Here is a 22,704-nt window from a genome sequence, read left to right as displayed (position 1 = left end):
GATTATTACTCCTAGGTTTCGAGCTTTCTCGGTTAGTTCCACTTCTTGATCGTTTTTAAGTTTGATGGGGTTTTTAATTACCTCAAAGTTTTTACGTTCTAGGTGTATAAATTCAGTTTTTTTCTATGTTAATTACTAGTTCCATTATCGCTTGGATGTGCAGACCCGGGAGGCCACAGCCTTTGCACATGTTTTGACTGGACCGCGGGCAGCCTCCCACTCTGTTTGGAAGTAGCTTTGGTACATGCTCTGGTTCTGGATCCATCTGTCTGAACGCTAAGAAAGGAGAAATTACTACTTGCCTGAAATTTTCCTTTTCTTTAGAACAGACAGGTGGATCCACTTTCCCACCCTTGGCTGCCAAATGGTTGTGCTATGGTCCTGCATGGTTGCATGTTCCAGGGAGTACCGGTAAGTGTCAATCCAGTCCCTAGACTAGTGTTACTGCACTCCTTATTGGAGCTCAGGGGTTTCCTGTTGGCGGAATACTGGAGTGGTTGTTTAATAATCACGCTTTTGTTAGTTTGTCCACAGTTGGCTTTTGCAGAGAATACTGGCAGGCTGATGTCGGTGCAGGTGTATATATACCGTGATGTCAGCTTTGCTCCATCTCAGTCTACTGATAGAGGTGCATAACCCAATGGTTCTAGATCCACCTGTCTGTATGGAAAAGGAAATTATCAGGTAAGTAGTAGTGTCTCCATCCACAATGCATATATAAATTTATATACGTCTCTATTATATGTGCATATTCATTGTGGATATTTTGAACACCGGATTGATTAGATGAGTCCCAAAGACAGGGCTCCGATGAAAGAAATTATGGCTTTAATTGGCTGTTCTTAATGGAATTTTTCAAGATTAAGCTGAAATGCTTCAGCACAAGATCCACCTCCACAAGTATATATAGTATTAAAATATATAAAACAAAATCCTCGTATCATGTGATAAACATGTATTCCTTCATTCACTATAAATGAGCCATCTCTGATTATATCTCTGCTTTGGCATCACGACACATCAATGACAGCATAAGCATACCTGGTAGAACCGTATCATTTATACCCACATTGGCCCTTAGTGGTCATAGCAAGGAATCTTCCCCATAATTCCTGGGTAACAGTTGGAGCTAACCAAAATTACTGTATATTTTGTGTATCAGTTACTGTAAAATGTGTAGCACTCTTGCAGCCTTCCAGTTCTGCCCGAGACACAGATCATTCTCTTGGAATAAAGCTAGACGATGTTCTACAGCCAGACTGCATAGCTGTGTGGAGAGGAACTTGTGTGGTCATGACTCTATTTTCTGTTCTTCCATTTAATTCTATTCATTTTTAATTTTTCTATTTAGAATGCATTAATTCATGTGTTTTCCCTTAAGCTATGTATGTGTATGCTTGATATATGTAGTGAAGGAAATGCACACTTTTGTTCTGTTAAACAAAACTAAACCACAGTGCCTGCAGGCTGAGGGAAGGCAGACAATGCTGGTTTAGCGCTATGTACTTTATTGATCTCAACCTGAAGAACGAGTTTTATCCAGAAACCAAGCACTTTTCTTTCTCATTGATGTGTATTCCGTTTTCTTTGTTCAAGTTTAACTTCGCTGTAAAAGCCAAAAAAATAAAACTTTATACTTGTAGATTCGATTTCAACCCAATGATCACAAAACCATCAAAGAAATAGCAGATGAACTTAAGATTTTTGAAGGCATCAAGCATCCAAATCTGGTGCGTTACTTTGGCGTGGAGCTTCACAGGGTAAGTGAGGTGCTGATCATTTGGGGCTAGGGAACCAGGGGTATACCTGCAGTACACCGGCATACTAGGGTACCTAAGATACGACTCTTGTTACTCCACTTGGCTTACCTGTGTTTTTTAATGTTTATAAAGTATAAATGCAGAGCTACCAAGTAAGCTCATTTCTGGAGGGAGACTTAGCCATTCCTTGTTTTTGATTTTATATCCTAGTGCATTGTGATATTTCCTTCCATGTTGCATCAGCATAGTAATTCAGAAGCCAGGATTGATGGAAAGTGTCTCTATATTAGAAACTGAATTACATAGTAGGTGTAAGCACTGGAAAAAAAATGTACAATCAGGCAGTTTCTTAGGTGTAAAAGATAGAGTAGCATGATAGTGAAAAGAAAAGCAAGAGCTGGCTTAGTGGCACTGCTGTGTGCTGCCATGTGGAAGGTCCCCAGTTCGATCCGCAAGCTGGGTTTTCTACATTCATAGTCCTTGAGGGGGAGGGAGTCGTTGTCTTTGCTTAAGTGTGACACCTAGTGGCTGGATTCGGGACCCATGATTGAAGGGTTCTGCAATGAGCCATGGTGCATGCCCCTGGCTCCTTGCACTTTTAGATATATTGGAGATTATAAAATTGGGAAAAAATTCCCTATGTAGTTGTGAATTAAATCTTGTGACACCAGATCCCAGCCCGATTCAGCTGGAAGTAGAAAAACTGCTGATTGAAAAAAAACAAACCTGTGTAGGTTTGTATTAGAATTGTACAATGTATTTAAAGTGTAATAGTCATTTGAGAGATCCTTTTTACCCACATTTTCCCAAGTTCAAATTTGATTTGCCTCATTGGTAGAGGTGTAGGGAATGGGCAAGAAAGAAGAACTAGGTTTAGAGAGTCATGCTTTCAATTTGTTGCTCCCTGTCCCTCTAACAGGAAGAAATGTACATCTTCATGGAGTACTGTGATGAGGGCACTCTGGAGGAGGTGGCCAGGCTGGGCCTTCAGGAGCATGTCATCAGGCTGTACTCGAAACAGATCACCATTGCTATCAATGTGCTGCACGAACATGGCATAGTGCATCGAGATATTAAAGGTAAATTGTGCAGGAGTTTAAAGTAGCATAGTTTTATGAAGTGGTTAAAAAATATAAACCTCTTTATGAGGAGTAGGCCAGGGGCTCTTGTTTTGTTACCAGTGCATTTTTCCAGTCTACTCTTGCTGCTTTTTGGTGAAAGGCAATGCAGTTTTCTATATTATTCATTGGAAGTGGTGTTTGGGTTTTTATGTGCTTTTGGCCTGGTGCTCTGAGTCTTGAATTTACTCCAGTTTTTGGAGACATGGTGGCTGCATATGGAACTTCCAAGGCAGGTCGATAATGATGGCCGATATGTTCCCGCTATGAAGGTCAGGGGTCCTAACAGTGTAAACCATTTAAGAAAGGAGGGGGAAACTTAGTGATTAGATGTACGTGTTTGCTCCATCCCCCTGCTGATATGGACTACCCTCTAAAAGGTAGGAGAGAAATACCAAGGAGCAAGTCCCTGGGACCTGTGAAGAGGAACTTTACATCATGCTTTGCTTCCTGCGAATGCAAGCCTTCACCAACTCCAGAGATGTGCTTGGCTGGGCCCATGCCAGGGATCATGACTATGCCCCTCACTGATGTCGTTGAGGGCTGCGCCCTAAAATGGAGCCTTTTGTGGGGGTAGGATACTTCCAAATGAGAGCTTCTTAAGGAGCTAATTAGGATCAATTTGGAGCTTGTTCTGTGGTTTAACTTTTTTTTTAAATAAGATTTATAATGAAGATTAGAGAGTTTGGACTTCTCTACCCTTGCCTCCATCCCCAGGCTTAAACATTAGCATTAGAATTTTTAGCATATTTATACATCCTTGTTTTCTTCCTAATGAGGGTAGGAAGAATTTGCGTTTGTGGGTTATTTAGTGACTTTTTATTGAAGTTGGGACGTAGATGAAACTTGAATGAGGATTTAGGGATTTTGAATATTTTTGATGGATTATATATATTTTTCTGTAGCAATATTTGTTGCAATTTGTTTTAATATTATGCATTTAGTGGTTTCTACATGGACAAGCAAAACAATATCAACCACACAAATGGGTGATGTTTTCTCAGATGGAAATGTTTTCTCAGAGCTCAGACAAACCAAGAACGTTTTTCTAAGCATGCACAGGCATTCCCACGCAACCACCATTATGCGAATCTCCTCTTTCATTTTTGCTTCCGCTAGCATGAAAGATATGTTTCTGCTCTTATCCACTTATTAGATTTTGTTAATGTATTTTTTTGATTCTTGCTTTTGTACTTTACTAAATTTTTTCTTTTTGTAAGTTTGCTTAAAATATATATTTTGGGGAAGCCTACTAGAGAAGGAGGCGAGGAGTGCAATGTTCAAGTGGTGGGGTCTGCTTTTTCACCCTCCTACTGTCGACAGCGAGTGGTGCTGTCATCATCTTTCGGGAACACCTGCAGCTTTAAAATCAGCATGGTAGCATTTGTGTCCTTGAGGAAGCCTACCAGAGAAGGAGGAGAGGAGTGCTGTGTTCGGGTGGTGACAGTCCTTCCTCCCCTCCCCCTCCTGCTGTCAACAGCAAATGGTGCGGATGTCATCCTTCAGGGACATCTGCAGCTTTAAAATCAGCACTGCAATGGTGTCCACCACCAGCATATTGCCGAAGCCACATGCCAAAGAGGCATGCCCCTTCTACTGAATTTGGATTATATCTGTGTGGCCCTATGTAGGCAAGAAAAGGAAGACTAGAGTTCCCTCAGAGATGACTGCAGTCCCCACCAAGACCTGATGGATCAACATGTTGTTCGGCACTTATTGGAGACCAGATTGTACAGTGAATCGGAGGTTACAATATTATCAGGAGCCTCATTGAATCCAGGTACTAATCTACCCCACCACAGCCTATTTTAGATATTGATACATCGTTATCTACTCTAGCTCCTAAGGACTTAAGTTCCCTATGTAGCAAAAGTAGACTTGCATCTTGACTAGCATAGAATTTGGTACTTACTACACCTGAATATAGTAATAAGGAGGAGGCCCTTTTACCTAATGTAATAATCGGGGAAGGTGTGTCTGCTCTTCCTGGGGGAACTAATTTGGAGACATGGGCATCTCTTCCTTTGCCTTACCCCAGAAATCTGGAGATGATCGGGAACCTTCCAATGTTACCATGTTAGATACTTGAAAGGTAGTATCCAAACTTGATAAGACTTATCGAATATGGTTCAACAGCTGAGTCACATAACAGCAGAGACTAAAGAAAAAATGCTAGAACAAAAATTTTGGTTAAATCTGTGGATAAATCAATATTTAAATTGAGCTCTACATGCAGTGGAAGCTGCTCATGTTAAAGACAGTGGGGGTTACATGGTCAGATTGAGAGGACGGAAAGTTCTACAAGAAGGAAGAATTGACGTTTTTTGAATTTCCCAATATTCAGATTGATGTTGCCATTGGAATTATGTAGGAAATATATTTAAATTTTGCTTATTTCACCAGATAATTGTCTACTCTTTGAAAAATTTTCTATTTTCCTAAAAATAGAAGGGTATCGAAGGGGAAATGGATCAAATTCAAGTCCTTCCCTATCTATTTTCCTTGACTCATCTTTTGATGACATTTCCTCTAGAGCAACTCTCTTGGTTGCCTTCTTGGCAGAGCAGGACAGAAATCTGATTTTTCAGAAATTGTCAGTATAAAACTAGACTGTTTTGTGGCCAACAATTGTATGTATTTCCAGATGTTTCACAGCTAAAACACAAGGTTGTGAAGACAGGTAGGACATTTTTCCTTAAATATCCATGCAAGTGGATGATAACATAAAAATAATAGTTTTATTTTTGTTGACCCATTACACCTTGAAACTTTCTTAAAGATAAGGCTGAGGATTAGAACTAACTGGGTAGAATGACACGTTGTAGCTCTTTTTAATTCCAAGTAAGAGCTGAACCTGTAGTGGTTCCCCCATAATGTGGGCTACATTGGAGGTATTGAATGTACCATTGTATTTGTATTTTCTTATTTTTCCTATTGCTACCAATATTCTTGTTTTTTCTGTTGTAAATGAATTTAAATGTATTAAAAAATAAATTTAGAAAAATATATTTTTTTCTTACTAGTAGTCAGAAATGAGTTTTTTAGCTTCCATTCACTTCAGCATTATTCAGTAAGCAAGGATTTAAAAGATGCCCTCTGTGCTTCTGGAAGATGATGATAACAGATCAACATGATTGCTGTATTTGGTGTCTTGGCCCTTCAGATGACGGCTGAGGAGGGGATATGATAGAGGTGTTTAAAATCATGAGAGGTCTAGAACGGGTAGATGTGAATCGGTTATTTACTCTTTCAGATAATAGAAAGACTAGGGGGCACTCCATGAAGTTAGCATGTGGCACATTTAAAACTAATCTGAGAGAGTTTTTTACTTAGCGCACAATTAAACTCTGGAATTTGTTACCAGAGGATGTGGTTAGTGCAGTTAGCATAGCTGTGTTTAAAAAAGGATCGGATAAGTTCTTGGAGGAGAAGTCCATTACCTGCTATTAATTAAGTTGACTTAGAAAATAGCCACTGCTATTACTAGCAACGGTAACATGGAATAGACTTAGTTTTTGGGTACTTGCCAGGTTCTTATGGCCTGGATTGGCCACTGTTGGAAACAGGATGCTGGGCTTGATGGACCCTTGGTCTGACCCAGTATGGCATGTTCTTATGTACATAACTACTCTGCTGTGTTCATATATTCCTATGGGCCAGAAGATTTAGGCCCATGGGAACACATGTGAGAGACTTTCTGGAGTCTCCTCATATCTCTTCCTTGGTGGGCAAGAGAAAGCAATCTCTGGCTGAAGGGCAGTCGCCTAAATCAAAAAAGGCACAGTCCTCTCTTGAATGGCACCATGACCCTGTAATTCTCGGCGATACCATTTCCCTTCCAGAAAAGTGAATGGTAAGGCACATGCTATAGTATCAAAGCATGCAAGTGCCACGCCAGTTTATCCAGCGTCCCCGCTTCCAAATGCCATTAAAGCCAGAGACAATCACGCTGGATGCTATATGGGACCTAGTGACTACATTAGGGAATGTTGTGAGTGAAATTAATGATAAAATGGATATTTTTGCTCAGAAGATAGACTCACATGATGTACAGATAGAAGAATTAAAGCCACGAATGGAGACGGTGGAAGCAGAGTTGGTGAGGAATCAGGAATATAAGGCCAAGATGGTGAAAGAGTTCAGCGCTGTATCACGCAGGCTGGAACATTTGGAAAACCACTCGAGACACCTGAACTTAAGATTTATAAATTTCCCTAAGATTGTGGGAGAGCTTCCCTATGTTTCATTGAGAAAATATTTCTTGGAGGTTTTGAAATTTCAGGAGGGAGAAATCCCTTCAGTTAATAAGCTTTTTTATTTACCTGTTTCTGCTAAAAACCGAGAAATTTCTCAAAATATTGTTGCTAAAGGGAACCTTACACAATTTTTAGAAGACTCAACTTCTGAATTTTATGAATGTGCTACGTTAATGGTATCATTTATTACCGAGAGGGATGTTAGTGAAACTATGAAAAGATACTTTAAGAATATGGCAGTGCCCTTTAGGAGTACACAGATTCATATATATCCAGTTTTTGCCCCAGTAACATAGGAGAAGAGATGAGAATTTTTAGTGCTAAGAGCCCAAGTAGTCTCTTTGGGGTTTTCATTTATGTTAAAATATCCCTGTGTGTAATTAAGTCTTCAACAGAATGCTTTATTTTCTTCTATCCTGAACAACTAAAATCTTTCCTTAATGCTAGGAGGGTAGTCATAACTCCCTCTAATAATTAGCACTAGAGTGGATCATGTAGTAATAAGCTCCTGTGACACGTTAAGCCCTATGTTAAGGATGTTTCTACTTTATTAGTCTCCAATTATTTTTCTGCCCTCAGGCCAAAGTTTCTTTAAGGGGAAATGCAATTGTTCTGTAATCAGATGAATGTGAAATTATTGCCTTCTCTCTTTTTTTTTTTTTTTTCCTTGTTATGTACTGAACTTGCATATCCATTTTCTTCTAGTAAGATGTCTTGCTGTAATGTTAAATTAGAAAAATAAAATTAAAAAAAAAAAAAGATACATTCTGGTCCCTGGAACTGTCGGCCAAAACTGGCCCCACAGTCAATTGTGCTGGATGTGGCTCCCTTGAATGGTAACTGCTCTTCTCTGTCACCAGTGGACACCATTACTTCCATTTCATGCTCCAGCCCCTACTCTTGGCTTGCTTGTCCACTCTCGCGGTCCCTCTGCTCTTGAGCAGCCTATTGTCTCCTCCTTTTCGGTGTGGGACCCCTTTCTTCCCTACATCCTTGGTCCGCTGCTCCTGTCCCAGCCGAATCGCAGGTTAGGCATCGGTGTGTCATGACGAACAAGGCGAGTGACGTGGGGTGAAAGGGGGGCAGCCTACAAGAATCAACCCGACAGGAGTGCAGGGGGCCGGGACAGGTCAAGGTGGGGGAAACATCTGCTGGCAGAATAACAGATCATCTTGCAGCTTCCAAGAAAAGTTCTGCCTTGTATGTTCAGTTTTTCACACCCGATCCTCCCAACAGATGCACAAAGTGATCAGTGAGGGTGGCAAGGTAAAATGAGTCACTCAGCTTCCAGAAGGCCTATCCCCCATTAGTTTAGATTGAATGTACGCATGGTTTGACAGTTATCCAAAGCAGCGCAAAGCAAGAAAGATTGCGGAGGGTTTTAGGGAGGGATTCGAAATTCCTTTTCAAGGGCCCATTAGTAACAGTGTGTCCAGCAACAAGGTACCAGCAGTCCAGCATGCCAAGATTGTGCAGCGGAAAATTGAGTTAAGAGCTAGCTCTAAGCAGGATGTTCACCGATCCTCAGTTCCCAGTAATGATGTCTTCCCTAGTGGTTATACACAAGAAGGAGCTGTGTAAGTTCATCATTCAGAATTTCTTGCTCTCACCAGAAATCATTAAACGATCACCTACAGTACGTGTCGTTTGACAGCACAATATCTTTGCTTAGAAGCTGCAGACGAGGCGTACTGTTGGCCAAGACTGATATTAAGTCCACCTTCAGATTGCTGCCAGTACACTCTCGCAGTTTCTAGTTACTAGGTTTCCAGTTTAAGAGAGCTATGCTACTTTGACAAGTGCATGCTAATGGGCAGCTTAGTCTCATGCGCAAACTTCGTTAATCAGCACCTTCCTTCATTGAGTGGTAGCACAGAGGGCAAGCATCAATAATAATAATCACTACCTCAGCGATTTTCTTTTCATTGGGCCAGTGCATTCCCCCTTGTTTACATATTTGTTGAAAGACTTTGAGGCACTAGCCAGTGAAGTGGGAGAAGAGGGGGCCCTTCTACAGTCATATCCATCTTGGGTATCAAACTCGACTTGAATGCTATGGTCTCGAGGCTGCCCATCGAGAAACTGCAGAAGTTACGCAATATGTTTAATAGGGCATTGCCTGTCAAAAAATTGACTCTTAAAAAAACAACAAAAAAACCCTGCCTTGCAGTCATTGATCAGTTCCCACAACTTCATGTGCAAAGTGATACCGATGGGGAAGGGTGTTCCTGAGAAGGCTGGCAGCAGCAACAGCTGGGGTCAGTTGATGACATCATTTTGTTACGATCTCAGCAGGCATGAAAGCGGATTTGTTACTATGGACAATTTTCCTCATTGACTACAATGGTGTTTCAGTATAGCAGGAACACCCAGTTTCTGGCAAGGACTTGTGTATACACTCAGAAGTGTTGGGGGATAAGGTTTCGGAGTTATCTGCCAGCGATCCTGGTGAGCTGCACAGTGGCCAACTACATGGCAGGCAGCAGTCAAAACCAAAAGCATTGTATTCCTTGAGTTGTTCTCCATCTTAGTAGCCTTGGAGGTATAGGGAGAAAGATTCCGAGACAAAGATAATCTTTTGGTGCAACACCCAAGCAGTAGGAGAGGTAATGAACAGGCAATCTGCCAGATGCCCGCAGGTGGTTGCCTTGATGTGTGAGGTGGCATGGACCTGTTTGCGTCTTAACATAACGGCAAGGGAGAGTTGTGTCAGGTACCAGAAATAGGGCAGCCAGTGCACTATCCTGAGCTAAGTTTGATCTCTTTTGACAGCAGGTGATGGAGGCTGATGAGACAGGAGTTCCAGTCCCAGAACACCTATGGAAGGTTGAGGTCCAACAGTGCGGAAATTGCTTCAGGGAGCAGTAGCCCTGTCAACATAGTCAGCTTGTCGAAATGGATATGACACGGTGATGAATTTCCTAAAAGAGAAGGGCTGGGTTTCGTTCCAATACCAGCAGAATTAATCATTGAATATTTAGTGGCGGCAGGGGACACGGGATTATCTAGAGGGGCAGTGGCGGGCAACCTCGCTGGAATGACTTTTTTCGCAAAAGCACAGGGTCGGGGAAATCCCACTTAGTTTAATGGTTAAAAAGGTGATGACGTAATGGGCAAGGAAAGTAGGACTGACGGTGGACCTTAGGCACCCGGTGACACACGAGTTACTTGTAAAGATATAGCAGGCACTTCCAGCCATATGTGAATCTTGAGTTTGAGACCAGCCTATTTAGAGCAGCATTTTCCTTGGCCTTTTTTGAAGCCTTACATGTAAGTGAGCTGGTAGTGGCGTCTAAGAGAGACGTGGGAGTTAAAGGAATTCTACTGCGTTCCGTGGAGCTAAGAGGTGCAGTTGTGCATATTACCATACATAGGTCAAAGACCGACCAATTGGGTAAAGGCGCCAAGACCCATTTACGGCTGGTGGATTTGCAGGTAACTTGCCCGGTAAGGAATGCAGAGGGTTATTTAGCAAGAAGGCCTCAAGGTGGGATTCACCTACTGATACACCAGGAGGGGGTTCCGCTTATGAAATACCGGTTTTCCTCCATTTTCAAACTGGCGCTAGGTAAGGTGGGGCAGGACCCGTCTAAGTCTGGGACACAGTGACCAGTGCAGCCAAGGCAGGGCTCCCCTCAGATGCTAGTAAAAGGATAGGCCAATGGAAATCAGTAAGGTAGGCGATCCAGTAGAACCGTAGGAAAACAACAAGAAGGGATGCCACAAAGAAGCCTTTTTCAATTCTTTATTAGTGGAGACGTAAAAAAACTGCCCTACTCTGGCCGAGTTTCGCCACCTGAAGTGGCTGCCTCAGGGGCTATAAAAAACATATATATAAAATCAATAAATCATAAATACATTAACAAACCATAAAATTAGTAAAACCAGACAATAATCTTAAATATTAATAAATCATAAATAAATCATAAAATCATAAATACAAAATTGCAGACTCAATCACATAAATAAGACCCTTATAAAAACATGAAGGCAGAATCAAAGTGACAATCGGATAAAACAGACATATGAGCAACATCAATCTAAAACTAACAAGGATCTTAGATACCTCATAGTTTTTTATCATTTTTTAAGATCCTTGTTAGTTTTAGATTGATGTTGCTCATATGTCTGTTTTATCCGATTGTCACTTTGATTCTGCCTTCATGTTTTTATAAGGGTCTTATTTATGTGATTGAGTCTGCAATTTTGTATTTATGATTTATTTATGATTTATTAATATTTAAGATTATTGTCTGGTTTTACTAATTTTATGGTTTGTTAATGTATTTATGATTTATTGATTTTATATATATGTTTTTTATAGCCCCTGAGGCAGCCACTTCAGGTGGCGAAACTCGGCCAGAGTCGGGCAGTTTTTTTTACGTCTCCACTAATAAACAATGGAAATCAGTGGCAGCCGATTTATGTTAGAACGGATCTGTCCGACCACAACTCTAACTAGTATTTTCTCGTTTCAGGTCTGCTCACCGGACGATGGACAGTCTGAATTTTCGGGCATTCCTTTGTCCGTTGGGCAGCCCACAGGGCAAGACAACGCCCATACAGGTTACATTTGGGATTAGCTGCACACGGGGTTCGGGTGATGTGGATGGGAAAATGCGGTATCACATGGTACCAGCTGCTTACAGAGCTTCGTTGGAAGAGGGAAATCTCGGCTGAGCCTGACACAATCATCATACATCTGGGTGGCAACGAATTGGGGCATATGTTATGCAGGAAATTGGTTCAAATAATTAAGTGGGATTTGGTGGAAATAGTAGCCCTATTCGGGAACAATTGCTTGTTGTGGACGGACTTTATTCCACAGATCAAACTGAGTGAGATGACGTTATGGGGGGGGGGGGGGGGGGTGAAAGAAGGCCAATGGGCAGATTGGGATGTGGGTGCAGAGATTGGGAGGATGACAGATTATGCATGAGTGGGTGAATGTTATGTGTCAGGGCCACTACAGGCAGAATGGGGAATACATTTGTTGGATATCGGACAGGACCTCTTCAACAATGCACCTCAGGAAGATCTCGAAGGAGTTTTCAGCATGATAAACCAATGAGGCTGCAGCAGTTGAGTTGGATGGGCATGAGGCAAACTAGATGCTGTCTCATACCTGTGACAGTGTACCCGAGCTGCTAGTTAGTAATTTTGAGGAGTTTGCGGATACAATCCCGGAACCGAGTTTGGTCAGCCAGGTTCCAAAAATGAGTATGTATGTAATGACGAAGCACAGCTGTGCACGGTTGCAATGCCTCTCTCCCCCCCCCCCCCCCCCCCCCCCCCCCTTGCTTGGACACTCTGCAGGAGGACTAGGCACAAGAAGGGCTATCTTGCTTGGCAAAGTTGGTGGAAAGCTGGTTGAATGGGCATTAAATGGAAATGTTAGGCAGAACGATTAGCGTGGCTCAGGTACTAAGGAACGCATTCATATATTAATATGTGCTGCTTGTTAAAAGCTGTGGCCTCATTTGATCCAAATAAAAACGTCCGATGTCAATTTGTTTTGGGAGGGTTGGGTGTAGGCAGGAGGGTGCATGGCTGCCAATGTTATGTCAGGCACGTATGAAACCTGTGTGTGTGGCATGAGATGAAGAATCCTGCTTTACTGTTGCACTGTATCCTGAGTGTGCAGTGCAGGAAACGAAAGGTATTCACAGTCGGGTCGATTCAGTATGGTGTGCTCGGCCGAGCGCACCATTAGCCCCTGTTTGGCCGCACGTTTTCGACGTGCTATTTTTACCCCTTATATACAGTAAGGGGTAATAGCACGTGGAAAATGCACGGCCAACCCTCCCGAAGCTAATAGAGCCCGCAACATGCAAATGCATGTTGATGGGCCTATTAGTTATTCCCGTGAGATTCAGAAAGTAAAATGTGCAGCGAAGCCGCACATTTTACTTTCAGAAATTAACGCCTGCCCAAAGGCAGGCGTTAATTTCGGCCAGCACCGGGAAAGTGTACAGAAAAGCAGAAAAAAATGCTTTTCTGTACACCCTCCGACTTAATATCATAGCGATATTAAGTCGGAGGTCCCAAAAATAAAAAAAAATTTTAAATCTGCCCGCAGCTTGCAGGTTGGAAGACGGACACTCAATTATGCCGGCGTCCGTTTTCCGAACCCGTAGCTGTCAGCGGGTTCGACAACCGACGCCAATAAAATTAAGCGTCGACTGTCAAACCCGCTGACAGCCGCCACTTCTGTCAATAAAGAGGCGCTAGGGACGCGCTAGTGTCCCTAGCATCTCCTTTTTACCACGGGCCCTAATTTGCATAGCTTGGCTTAGTGAATCGCACACCCAGGAGAGTGGGCGCTGCCGGCTCTCCCACGCGATTTACTCTATCGGCCCATAAATGATGCAAACTGTGGTCAGTGTACCTAGGATTATACACCCCCCCCCCCCCTCCCCATGAAATAAAACTATTATAATGTGGCGGGGTGATGAGTGAGAATCGCCAGCAGGAGGGAAGTGGGATTTGAGAAATTGTAAATAGGTTGTTAGCTGTGGCATCAGCAGCAGAGTGAGGGCTTGGATATCAGCATCTGTGATACTAGTGTAACTGATATTAACATCTTCCAATCATGTATATCTTCTGCTTTCATAATATGCAACAAATAATCTAGTAACATGATAAACTTGGTAAATGCAATCATAATTTTGTTTTTATTAGAATTTTGACATTTTCATGAAAAGGAATAACTCTCTCATTGTTTAGTTAATTTTCTTTTTTTAGTTCTGCTGGTTCTGGCACTTATGTGATGACGTTACTTTAAAGCCTTTTTTGGTTTTGGTAGGTCCCAGACTGTCTTTCCTTTAAGTACTAATGCAGTTGGGAAATCCTGAGTCATTTTGAGCAGGGTTAGCCAATTTTAGCTTTCTTTTCCTTTTATATCTGATTTGGGTTCTGCTTTTCTCAGGAGCCAACATCTTCCTGACCTCCTCTGGACTGATAAAGCTAGGAGACTTTGGGTGCTCGGTCAAACTGAAGAACAATGCCCAGACAATGCCCGGGGAGGTGAACAGCACTCTAGGGACTGCAGGTAGGAGAAAAAACCGCCACAGGTACTTAATTCAGACCTATACTTTTAGAGCACCTATAACATTGTCTTTTAGCATCAGTTTTAAAAGCTCAAGCCACTCCTCCACACACACGATCTCAGAACCGTCATCCAATCCACCCTATCATCCAAGCTGGATTACTGCAATTCCTTGTACCTTGGCCTTCCCTACTCCACCATCAAACCCCTCCAAATACTACAGAATGCCACTGCAAGGATAATCATGAATGCACGCAAATCAGACCACATAACCCCCAACCTCAAAGACCTCCACTGGCTCCCCATCCCATCACGCATCCTATTCAAAACTCTCACTATCATACACAAATCCATCCACATAAATAATTCCTCTTGGCTCAGCGAACCGCTCCGATCCACACAATCCACCCGCCCCACTAGAGCAAATCTCAAAGGCACCCTACAAGTCCCACCCCTCAAGAAGGCCTGTCTCACAGCAACAAGGGACCGTGCTCTCTCAATTGCTGGCCCAACTCACTGGAATGCCGTACCCACAAACCTCCACCTGGAGCCTTGCCATACTAAATTCAGGAAAATGCTAAAGACTTGGCTCTTCCACCAGGCATTTCCAGGCTAACTCCATGTACCTCTCTCATCCTCTTCTCCTGCTTCTCTGTTATCTTTGACTCGCTGCAAGTAATTTGCATCATGTAAATATGTTACCTCTTGAGTTATTGTTACTTCTCTAGTTCAATTTTCAGGCTCCCCCTAGAGCCTCCTGCCCTCGAGTTTCTACTGTTGTCCCTCTCCCACCCCTGTTCATTGTATTTTCCACCTACTGTTGAGATGTAAATCGATATGATGTGCATTCTAATGTCAGTATAGAAAAGCTGTTAAATAAATACATAAAAGTTCAGTATTTTTTTAGACAAGTAAAGTTAGTAGTTAAAATAAAATCATTTGGATCTCTCCTTATCCCTATTTTCAAAATTGTTAAGAATTTCAAGAAGAGTTCTTGAAAGCAACCCCTAGTTAACCATGTCAAGGGATTAATTTCTCCAAGGATAAGCAGGATGGCAGTCCTCACACATGGGGTGACATCATCCAATGGTGTCCAGCATGCAACTTTGATCTCAGACATTCTAGAGCTTTTCAGCATGGTCTACTGGGCATGTGCAGCTATAGCCATCTGTCTCGCAGGAAGACTCCCTCAGTCTTTTTCCGTGTAGCCATGTGGTTGTGAGTTCAGCATTGCTTTCCTCACTGCTAATGCTGTTTTATCAGGCAAAGCCTTGATGGTTTTTGTTTTCCCTTACTTCCTTTGCAGTAGTTTAGGCTTAATTTGGTTTTTCTCTCTTTCTAGCATCTCTTTCGGCTTCATGGCGGGGCTCGTGACCTGTGCATCCAACAGAGATTTTTCTCCCTAATAATTAATGCTGCATCTGTAGCTTATTCCTGTGTCCTCTCTTTAACTTGTGTATTTTTGCTTTTGTCAGGTGCCTGTTCAGACTGCTATGTGGACTGAGTAGGCCTCTGGCCTGGGGATTTGCCTGAGTACCTACTCAGGCGGCAGTTCCAGGAAGTTCTGTCTAACTGCTGGGCATTGACGTAGGCTCAAATGGTGAAAGACTTCAGGACCAGATGTTCCCAGAAGGAGAGCTCATCCTCCTCACACTCCTGGGAACTAGTTTCCTTTGCTGGTGCCCTGGATGACACAGCACCTCCTCCTGCTTGTCTGATCGATCTGGCACTGCATCTCCTTTGGAGAGAGATTGAGCAATAACCTGAGCGATCAGCTTTGCCAGAGCACCAATGGCCCAGGAACATGTTGAGCAGCAGGGGCACCGTGGTTACTTTTGAATGCTGGGGGCACCGTCGAGTGCCGTGGATGCCCTCAATGCCATCAAGTGCCATGAACACCAGTCAGCACCCTGGATCAAGGGCCATGGATGCCATCGTGCACTGGGGGCACCATTGAACATCATGGAGGCCATTGTACGCCATGGCTCCTGCGATGCCAGCGAGTACCATAGGTACCATCAAGCACCATGGGGAGCCATCAGTGTTGCCAAGCAGCATGGGTGTTGTCAAGCACTGTGGCATGGCATCCATCCAGCGCTATCAATGCTGTCGATTGCCAAGGATGCCACCATGGGTGCCATCAATGCCGTCAAGTGGCATGGGTGTTGACAGGTACTATGGCATGACACCCATCGACGCCACAAGTGCCGCTAAGTCCGTGTATGCATTCGATGCCATTGGGTCGAGTACCAGGGGCCGCTGGCTAGCACAAAGGTAGGTCCAGCATTGTGGGTGCCATTGACTCAGGCACCAGAGGCACAAACAAGCACCACCGGCGCTGTCAAGAGGGACGCCATCATCGCCTTTGGCACCATGGATGGCATTGAGTGCCATCAAGACTCATGGACACCAGCAAGCACCATGGAGACCCTAGAAGCTAACGAGGGCCTTGCCCACCATCTACGCCATTGAGCACAGGGGCATTATTGGTGTGCCTGGTTTGCCATTATTTACCTCTACATTGAGCATGGTAAATACAGTCAGGTGTCATCTTGGATGCCATCAGACACCATGGATACCATTGGAACTGTTCTTCACCTATCGTGTGCCATAGTTGCCATCGAGCACCTGGGTTGACATCACGCATCATGGCAACCATCACACGCCATAGACACTGTCAAGTGCCACAGACACCATCATGTGGAAAACTTACCAGCGAGTGACGGGGACACTTTCCATGTCATTGAGTGTCGTGTTTACCCTTGCTATCAAGCAGGTAAGCATAGTGGGATGCCAGCAGGCACTGTGGAGGCACTGCATTTGAAGGGTGCCTCCAAGTGATGTAGGGTGATGCAGTCGGCGCCGTTGCCCTCTCTTAAGTATATTGAGAGCTGCTGCTGCCATAGAGTATTATCGAAAGAGTAGAGCGCTGAAAGTGGGGTTGCCACCGGCAGGGGTCGTGTATGCTGCCAATCGCCATGCACACCGCCAGGGCACTACCATCACTGTCGCATCATGGAGTGCCTGGGTACCATGGGCAGCAGCATTAACCATGGGTGCTATTGACGCCATTCCTGTTGTGGAGGATACCTGGGTACTGTAGACACCCTGGGCACCATTCCTTCCATTTCATTGTGGTAGGTGCCATACAGGGCATCTCAGGTATCGTGCACTGTCACCATGCATACCAAGGTATTCCTTCCATGCCAGACTGCCTGTACCAGGTGCATCATTGCAGCAGCTCTTGATTGCTGTCAGAAGCTATCTGCAGGTAGCAACATGGGCATCTTCTAGTGCCTTCATGTGTCTGGCCTCCAGGGGTGCTATATGATATCAATGGCAACACCTCATATGCTGTCGTCCACCACAGTTTTTATGCCCATCCAGGCCATGGCATGAACTGCTAGGCCTGCGGGTGCTGCTTCTTTCCGTGCATGCACATCATTGTCTGCTCTGACAGAGTACCACGGCGTGGGTGTACAGGGCTACTTTTGCAGGCTGCAGACTCAGTGAAGGGGCACCTCCATTACTAGGTGCCCATTGGAGTGTGTGTGTCTGTGTGTTCTTGTGCAGGAAGACATCACATACCTGTTGCACCGCAGTCACTGGTGAACTGAGACATCTTGGCTGAAATTACATTCCTATTCACTCCATTTTTGGAGTGGATCGCAGGGATACCTCCCCCTATCAGGAGGGGTCGGGCCTTTACAGGACTTCTCCCTTATTGAATTACATGGATCCCCCTTTAGGGGGAGCCTCCAAGGTGCATTCTCTGTCTGGTGCATGGCTCCAGCCAGGGCAGTGATCCTTGTTTTACATGAATCAATGTAGCAATGTGGCCTGCTGGATTATTTTCACTGTCCTTTTGTACACCTAGTTGCCATGTTGACCCTAGTCTCTGACTAGGCGGTCACCAGTGACTGTCCTAGTCTCCAATAGAACCTCATAGGTCAATAATTGTGCCCCAGTCTCGTCCGAGGAATGGTAGGGTTTCCAGAATCAAACCGATCCTGTTGAGCAGTGCACTCTCCCTTCGCCTCTGGGATGAGAGGTCTGACTGTTGACTTTTGAGTGGTGCCCTTGGTAGGTTCTCTCTCAGTGCCTTGTTTTCTGCTCAGAAAAGAGGTTGTTTTTCATATCCTATTCTCTGGCTTGGCTTAGTATCTGAGAGGCAGCTGTCCTCTGTTTTAGCATGGGATCTGAAGGCTATCATTTGAGAGCTCTCACTTCACTGTTGCACTACTGTTCAGAAGAGATGTTTTGTGGCAGGCAATGAGCTACCTGGATGGAAACTCCTTGTTCAGCAATTTGTTCCCTAATAGCAGATGTGAATTCCTCTCACGTGAATGGAGTGCCTCTTTGGATACCTGTTGAGTGCAACATGCATAGTTTAATTTCATACCGCTCCTACTCATTGGTGTCTAGTTTTGGTGGCACTCTACTTCTGGGTGGAGGTTTCTCCTCTCTCTATTTTGTTGACTGACCTGTCAGTCTTCTGACAGCTTGCTGTATCTATGGCAGCGTGGGTCAAGGGTGGAGGATCTCACAAAAGCAATTCCCACCCATGCTGCAGTCACTTAAGGGTGCTTATTTCCTCTTTCACAGATGACCCTGTCAGTAGATGTGTTTGGCTGACAAGCCAGTCCCTATCCATGCAGATATTTCTGCTTGTATGCCGCGACATTATCTTGAGCCATAAATTTGATACCTATGCTCAGTTGATGGGCAGTCTGCTCTGGTATACTCAGGGGTTCCCAGATTGGCGAGGAAGTCCTCCACAGGCACTGCCTCTTGCAGCAGTCCTGTTTATGCTTTCAGCAGAGAAGTTTATGGACTTCTTTTTCAGGTTGCTCTCACCCTGCTGGAGTCTAGGAATCTGTCAGTATATGTTGCCTATGTTTACTGAGGGTAGATGGGCCCTCTGGGCTGTGTTTGCCTCAGAGGCAACTCTCCTGTTATGATTAGCAGGGGGTTCTTATGGCTGGGAAGTCTCCCAACTGTATTTTCTACAACCTGGAGGCTATTTTCTTTGACCTGCAGTCCAGGGATCTGCTTCCTTGTGGTGTTCACCTGACTTTGTCAGACAGTCCAGGAGAAAGCCAGGGGGCACATGGGAGTGATTGTCACAAATACCTTCACGGAAGAGTATGCTATTCTTTCCCTATTTGGGTCAGATCCCTTTTGCCTCGCTTCCCCTGGTAGTGAAGTACATCATTTAGCTGAGCTTCAGTCACAACTCACTACCCTGCCAAACATCTTAACCTCAGGCTGCCAGTGGAGAAGTTGCCCTTCATGCCTTGGCATTCTGGTTTTTATCCTGTCTGACTTTGGAGGTCAGATCTTGTGCTTGTAATAGTTTGGAAGGTGGGGTCTTCTAAAGACCCTGATGCTTCTTGCTGCTGCTTCCCTGGGCAGACATTTGGTTTCCATGCCACTGTTCCTTTTGGACATACTTTGAGCATCACTGTGTATGCCCAGTCTGTCGTGTTATCTAGTTAATAATGAACCACAATATTCTTTTTGCTGAACTCTTGATCCAAGAGCTTTTTTCTCTTGTACTTGGTAATTTGTCCCTTTGCTGGTATCCAAGGGGTCCTAGGCCTACTGGTGCTAATCAGAGTTCACTATTCATAAGATCTTACTGTACTGCTTTTTGTGCAGCTCAGTGGGCTTCTTGCCCCATGCTCACATTATGCTCCTGCCTTCAGATGTCTTGCTACATATTGGGGTTTCTTTCTCTGTCTGTCATGCCAGTCTCTTTGAGGTGAAAAACCCAACTCTCTTCCCTCCTAGAGCCCTTATAGGTTGGCTGACTCACCGAAAAAGGGAGAGGGGAAATGGTGGTGCTCCTGCACTAAAGGGTTTCCCCACTTTTCCTGTTTTCAGCAGCCTCTAGCTTGGGAATCACCCATGTGTGAGGAATACCTTCCTAATTGTCCTCGGAGAAGACAGAGTTGCTTACCTGTAACAGGTGTTCTCAGAAGACGACAGGATGTCAATTCTCAAAATACCTTCCCGCCTCCCCTCAGAGTTGGTTTTTCCATGTATCTGCTATATCATGGACTGAGGGACGCTGCTTGAGAATCAGGGAGGGTGCTACAGTAACACATGCTTAATAGAGCATGCTCTAGAATCTTTGAGATTAAAGATCCATGCCAGGCTCCATTGGATGATGTCACCCCACGTGTGAGGACTGACATTCTGCTGTCCTCTGAGAACATCTGTTACAGGTAAGCAACTCTATGTTACTGGTCTTTTGAAAAAAAATGCTCTCTTTATAAATTATAAACAGGCTATGCTGGGTTTGCTCATTAGACATGGGGCTTGTTCTCACTGATGACTCTGAAAGTAAAGGGAGAAGGATTCCTGCATCTAAATTTGCAGTGTATCAGATCCAAATAGCTTCCTTCGTTTCTCAGTTATATTCACACTTTATGGAAGAATTGTTAAAGAAATCAAAATAAAACAAAAAACCCAAAACATGTTAAACTGCAGTTTATATAACCATTAGACAGTTGCATAAAGGAGATGATGTAGTATGGATGGGCCTGCGGCTTTTGTTTTTGGCAGATTCTGTGGTTGAGCACTTGCTTATTGGCAGCTTCTTTTGAAGCCTAAGTAACTGAAATTACTAGTCTGTGTATTAATTATAGTAGTTATAGTAATATAGTAGTAGTATAAACATTGAGGAACATGTATTAAAATGTACTGTAGTGCATGGCAGGGTGAGGCGGCAAAAAGTGCCCCTCCAAAACGCCTGTACCACAACCACCGCCTCACCCTTCCTCCAAAGTCAACATCGGATCGGGCAGGGGTAAACCAAACCCCTGCCCAGTCCGCTCAGTGGCAACCCTGGGCAGCAGGAGTCACGTTTTTCCAGACGTTATCTCCTGCTGCCGTGGGTCTCGCAACAGCAGGAGATGATGTCAGGAGAAACGCGACTTGTCTCCTGCTGCCGCAAGACTGGCCCATCGGCAGCAGGAGATGACGTCACTGGCGACCCAAGAGAGGAGAAGGACGACGCGGTGGCTGAAAAAAAGGTCTAGGTCATATGGGCTTGTGTGAATGACTGCATTTTTGGGTGGGTGGGTGGGTGACTGCAAGCCTGGGTAGATTGGTGACTGCTTGTGTGGGTGTTTGAGGGGGGTGAGAGGCTGTGTGGGTGTGGGAGACCTTGTGTGTGTTGGTGGAAGGGTGAGATCCTGTGTGTGGATGTAGATGTGTAACTGCTTGGGTGTGGGTGGGTGAATGAATAGGTGCCTTCCTGGGGTCTGTCTGTGTGAGAATGAGTGCCTGCCTGGGGGTGTTTTGTGTGTATATGTGTGAAAATGAATCGGTGCCTGCCTGGGGGCACTTGTGTGTGTGTGTGTGTGTGTGTATGAGAGAATCCGGGGGAGTAAGAGCTTGTTGGGGGGGAGGGTGCGGAGGGAGAGAAGGTCTTAGAGCCTGAGGGTGTGTCAGTGTCTGTGAGAGAGGTAATGTGTGTGTATAAGAGTGAGTATGTGTGGGGGAGGGGGAAGGCAAGGGGCCAGGGGTTGCCATCTCATCTCTCGCCTCAGGCAGCAGATTGCTTTGAGCTGCCCCTGGTGCATGCACTATTGAGAAACTTTGTGTGCTGTCTTTTGCCCATGTGAATGAGCTAGATAGAAAACGAATGGGTGAAATTTAGATATGTAAAATTTTGAAAGTAATGCTTCACCTGAATGAGGTTTTTTTGTTTTGGCAAAAAAGAGTATGAGAAACATATTTTGTGCCATAGTTTATCAAAATACTAATAGAGCCCACGGTTTCATGTGGAAGATTTTTCAAGATTCTTCAACAAATGTTAGCAAATTCAGTGTTCCCTGTACCTACCCGGGTCAGTCCAGACTCCTTGGTTTTGCCTCCCCATCAGCAAATGGAGACAGAGAAGTTTTGACAGACTCTGCCCTATACCCTGAGGTGGCACCTACAGTCCGTCAGTATTTCTCTGTCTCCAGCAGATGGTGGAGGTGCAAAATCCTACAGTCCGGACTTAGTAAAAAAAAAAAAAAAGGGGGGGGGCATTAGTATTAGTGCCACATAGGCTAGTTAGGTTCCTTTGCCTTTAAAAAAAAAAAAAAAAAAGATGTGAAGACAGTCGGAGCCTCCCAGGGGGGTTGGCAGGTCCTGCGGGGGCCATCCCTCCTGGTATTCGAGGCAGAAGGTGTTAGGGTTGAGAATCCCGTTGCCAGGTGCTTACAACTGTGCTGGGGGGGTGATACCGGGGAGCCTGGCTCACTCACCCCCAGAGGACAGGATCTGGGCCTCCAGGTTCGGCAAAAAAAAAAAAGTTTTAAACCGAAGGGGGAGCTTTGCAGCTGCCGGGTTGACTCTCCTTTATATTTTACTCTTGCTGCTGCTGCCGCTGTCTTGCTGCCGAGGCAGGTGCCTTTCTCTCAAACAGTCACGGAGTTCTTTTTTTTTTTTTTTTCGTCATGCCGCGTGGTGCGGCGATGCTCGTGTTCCCCGGGATGGGCTCTGTTCGGCATGCCTCCCCAGGG

At 44.5% G+C, this 22,704-nt stretch overlaps 1 protein-coding gene across 7 annotated transcripts in view; it reads left to right on the top strand.

Moving 5' to 3' along the window:
• The window catches only part of MAP3K4 (mitogen-activated protein kinase kinase kinase 4), a 464,119-nt gene that overhangs the window by 419,899 nt on the left and 21,516 nt on the right, over positions 1–22,704 (top strand). For all 7 annotated transcript variants that reach the window (XM_029594154.1, XM_029594153.1, XM_029594149.1 and 4 more), the window contains 3 exons: positions 1,644–1,760; positions 2,680–2,839; positions 14,063–14,185. In XM_029594154.1, the coding sequence (XP_029450014.1) occupies positions 1,644–1,760; positions 2,680–2,839; positions 14,063–14,185 (400 nt within the window). The remainder of the gene's footprint in view (positions 1–1,643; positions 1,761–2,679; positions 2,840–14,062; positions 14,186–22,704) is intronic.

Source organism: Rhinatrema bivittatum, chromosome 3 (assembly GCF_901001135.1).
Source record: "Rhinatrema bivittatum chromosome 3, aRhiBiv1.1, whole genome shotgun sequence".
NCBI classification, from domain to species: Eukaryota; Metazoa; Chordata; class Amphibia; order Gymnophiona; family Rhinatrematidae; genus Rhinatrema; species Rhinatrema bivittatum.
This window is presented reverse-complemented; position numbering and strand designations above follow the sequence as displayed.